This window comes from Sinocyclocheilus rhinocerous, unplaced genomic scaffold (assembly GCF_001515625.1).
Source record: "Sinocyclocheilus rhinocerous isolate Xijiao unplaced genomic scaffold, SAMN03320098_v1.1 scaffold1002, whole genome shotgun sequence".
Lineage (NCBI taxonomy): Eukaryota > Metazoa > Chordata > Actinopteri > Cypriniformes > Cyprinidae > Sinocyclocheilus > Sinocyclocheilus rhinocerous.
In genome coordinates, this window is record NW_015623463.1 from 341876 (window position 1) to 346472 (window position 4597).

At 35.7% G+C, this 4597-nt stretch overlaps 1 protein-coding gene across 1 annotated transcript in view; it reads left to right on the forward strand.

Moving 5' to 3' along the window:
* LOC107746189 (neuron navigator 2-like) overlaps positions 1–4597 on the forward strand; it is a 220775-nt gene that overhangs the window by 149661 nt on the left and 66517 nt on the right. The window contains 3 exon segments of the mRNA XM_016560341.1: positions 2558–2630; positions 3882–4098; positions 4343–4396. Of these exon segments, the coding sequence (XP_016415827.1) occupies positions 2558–2630; positions 3882–4098; positions 4343–4396 (344 nt within the window).

Sequence of the window (4597 nt, forward strand, 5' to 3'; positions counted from 1 at the left end):
CTAGCGTGTCTCCGACATAGTGATAACACTCGTTGCCTTCTCTAGTGCAGCTCAACCAGGTCTCGTCCCATTCGTCGATATTTGTGATATCACAAATCCCGGAAAATATGCGTTGTAGTCCAAACGAGTCGTTCGTTGTAGTTTTGGAAAAAAGATTTATTTTAAATAAAATATCTCCTTTTGAGGTGGACTTTGAGCTTTGGAACTTTGCAGATATTTTTTATGCTCAAACAGCAACATTACACATTAACTAAAGTTGAAAAAGTGCATAATAGGACCCCTTTAATTCAAATGTAAAATTTAAATGCTATCCTATTTTATTCATTTTATTTTGTTTTATTTATTTGTTTTAAGTAAAATAAACAGTACACATTTTATCAGCCAGTCTGGATTGGCATTGGTCTTTGAAAAACACATACTGGTCAACAACTAGTGTTTTTCACGAATACATTTCTGTGGCTGTGCTTGTGTTTGCTTTTGGTTAAGTGCTTTTTTATGGCTCTGCAATCAGTTGTTTGCTTTTATTCCAGTAGGTTCTGATTTCTATTGACCCAGTGAGCTATTATGACCCACCTATTATGAGAATGTCATTCAGAGTGGTGTTTGCTGTCATGCATGACCTGCAGCCCAACATTCTGAGAAGACAGACAATGTTGTTATGTTAGAGCTAAATTGCCCCACACCCAATTTCTTAATGCATTCATATTGACTTCATATAATATTATGCCTTGTAATTCAATTCACAGAGAGAAAGAGGATATAGATTAATTTCAACCCCTCTCTCTGAGATATTTTTTATTTAGAAACGTTATTTTTAGTCCTGGATGTCTGGGATGTGGTTCCTTCAAAGCCAGGTCAGAGGAATCTAGAGCAGATTCTTTCCTCACATGTCTATATCTCCCTCGACCCTTAAGGCCAGCAACTGTTGGCTGCCAGCAACTGGAACACAGTCAGTGAGGCTGAAATGTGTTGCTATGGCTGACATAACTCACACTTGTGCTGACTAACCCGTGGCAGATGACCAGCTCTTTAATGCAGAACATGGACAATAAATCAAAGCAATGCTCTATTAATTATACAGTGGCCCCCAAAAATATTGGGACAACTGAGCCACAGTTAAAAATGTATGAATTTCATTGCATAACAAAAAAATCAAAGCAAGTGACTTCTGCAAACAAATGATGCTGGAGTTTTTGTAGAATTATCTTCTTTTTAGCCATTTATTGCAGTGACTTAATGAATGAAGTTCCACCAATGTTTCAAAATGAGAAAATGTTGAAATGCCTTTAATAGTGAACAATGTATATCAAAACAAACTACTTTTTGTGAAATGTTTGAAAAGTGTACTTGTGCTTTCTTTCTTTAACATTAATGATACTTTTTTATGTTTTGTTATTTAATGCAATGATATTCATACATTTTTAAGTGTACTGTAACCAAAGTGTCCAATATTGAAGTCAAAGTGTCAAAGGGGCCCATATGAATTTACAAGTCACTTGTTTTATTATTTATATATAGGCTGCTGTATTCGTAAAAGTTGGTAACCGATAGGTAATACAGGTATGGGATGAATAGAGTTTACACTATTTGAGAAACTACATATATTAGTCTTATTTAGGAATATTTGTAATTTTACAAATTTGTCACATTTTTTAGTAGACTTGGCAAGAATGTAAAAAATTATACTATATTAGATAAAAATCACTGTATTGTACTGTACACTATATTATAATGGTAAAATTATTATAAATAAATTCTTATTCTTTCTTATTCTTTACCTGAAATATTGATTTTAATTTAAGAAAAAGTTAATTGTGTCTGCTAGTGTATATATATTTGATAAAGTATGCTTGCGTTGAAGTACAGTGTTAATTATTCACTAAAGCTGGTAAACACTGATCTTTTATTTATTTACAGTGTGCCAGTGATCTGAAAATGTGAATATTGGTATAAGTAAATAAATAATATTTACATTTCAGTTTTTTTTTGTAATAATGCAAGAATATGGTTAGCATATCATGACATATTGGCTCCATAAATAGAACGGGAGGCCATGATTATGGATAACCTCGACCCTAGAGTATGGTAAATATCATTAACATATTCCTAGTAGAATCCACATGACCTTTAAGTATAGCCTATTACATCGCTCTCCTCTCAGCCAATCAGATACGCTTGTGCTCTGAATTGAGTGCCACTAGGATGAGGCTGGGTCAGCGTCAGGGCCTCGACGGCGTCTCCTAGCAACAGGGCAAATGTGACGCCTTCAACGATTGGCAGCAAAGGCTTTGCATACTGCTTTGACTGAGCAGCCAGTCTATGCTCTCTGATAACACTACAGCGCCTAGAGTGAGTCATGTATTCAGCCACAGAGCAGATGTGAAGAAAACTCAATCTAGACTGCAAGGAAACAGCATCTGTTCTGAACTTAACCCGGCCTGTTTGTTTTAGGTGATAATGGCTCCTTTCTATGTTTATATGTGTGTGGTTTGTCATGATTATTTTTTAATGATCTCCACAGTGCTTATCCACATGCTCTCTCTGAATTTCTCTCTAGATTGAGAACATCGATGCCTGTCTGAGCTTCCTAGCAGCCAAAGGTGTGAACTTACAGGGACTTTCAGCTGAAGGTAAAAACACAGTTTTTAAAATGCTTATTTACAGTAAGATTTTATAAAAATTTTGATCTGGTTTTTCACACTTTCAATTATTAAGCCAGGGTTATTTTAACCTGGGTTATCTTGTTACAAGTTTCACACTGTTCATTCTTCACCCTAGGTTAGTAGTTTAACAATTTGGGTAGTCAGGTTTCAAGATTTTACATCTGTAAACCATTTGTCGATATTTATGTTTCTGGGTTATTTGCATATTTATGAGGTTAAAACTTTGATTGGACAAGAACAGCACACAATTTGTTTGCTTTTTTGAGTGCCTCTTTATCATTTAATGTGTTTTCCTTCACTTTTTTGTGATTTTTATGTTTCCCTCATATGGTGAAACTAAACAAAGTGCAGAAAAGTTTCTTTGACTGTACCAAGCACATTAATACTTAATGAAGCATGAGTTGTTTAGTATATCATTGGCTGTTTGTTGCAGAAAAAACTTTCAAACACCACATTTCAAACTTTGTCGCTACTGCACAAGCTGTAAATTTGTTTATACAGGGCTTTATATAATACATATTGTTTCAAAGCAGCTTCATATTAATAAACAGGAAAATAACAGGGTTAAATTTATAAAATTCATGAATTCTGAAACAAATTAAAGCTGTAAAGCAGCTCTACAGAAGATAATTGTGTCATAATTCAGCTCAGTTTAGTTCAATGTTGGTTCAGTTCAATAACTCAGCGTTGTAAAGTTTATCAATTATGAAATGAGTTCAGTTAAGCAGCTCTATAGAGGGCAATAATGTTCTTAGTTATTCATGTTATGCAAGTCATTTCAAATTTGATTCAGTTTAGTTAATAGTGGTGATGCTTCAAAATTAGCAAAGTTTCATTCGATAGTATCAGTGCAGTTTAATCGATAATAATATGGAATATTAATTGTCTTTTAAACCCCCAAAAAGTGGTGCTAACGGCCTTTCAAAATTACAACCTGCTTAACGTTAAAAGTGACATTAGTGTAAAAGCATATTAATGAAACAATCATAAAATGGGTTTATTGTCAAGCACTTGACTGGTAGCGGCACAGTGGCTGATAACTGGAAGGTTGTAGGTTCAATCAATTCCCACAAGAAGCAAGAGTGCGGCACTCAACCCCATCATGCTGTACAGGGGACTGTGCTTGTAATTAGTGCCCTACTAATTACTTTGAGAGAAAAGTGTCTGCCCAATTATATACTAAACAGCAATGTGTTGATGAACATCTCTTCCTCACAGAGATCTGGAATGGAAATCTGAAAGCCATCTTGGGGCTTTTTTTTAGCCTGTCTCGATACAAGCAGCAGCAGCAGCAGCAGACGACGAACAGACAGACGCACACGCAACACACACATTCACACACTCCCTTAATCCAGCAGAGCAGCACTCCGGCCCAGCTGACCTCCACTTCGCATGGGACGCACACACACAAAACACAGCCAGAGATGCAGTCCAGGTAACATCTATCTATCTATCTATCTATCTATCTATGTGTCTGTCTGTCTAGCGTTCTCATTCTATCTAATGTGCATATGTTATGGATTGTTTGTGGACTGATTTGAAGCAATCTGTCTATCTAAATGTGTCTTCATTCTCTTAGCGTTGTGATTGTGTGATGTTGTGTTAGTCATCACTGTCTGTGTTTGTCGGTCTCTCTCTTTATCTCTCTTTCTTCTCTTGTTTCTCTTCTTTCGATTTAGGGATGGCTCTCAGAGTAAACTCAAGTTTTCCATTGGTCAGAAAAAGTATTCTAGGTAGTGCTCTCACTCTCATCCTGTGCTCTCGTGTATTTCCTCTGCTGTCAACCTGCTCGTCATCACCATCCTCTTCCTCACTTACTCTCTGCATGTGATTTTGTGGTCTAATTTTACTCATGTATGTACAAGATTGTTCTGTGAAACTGGCTACTCAATACAATATCATTGTAATTAAATAGTATTAAATAATCTATATAT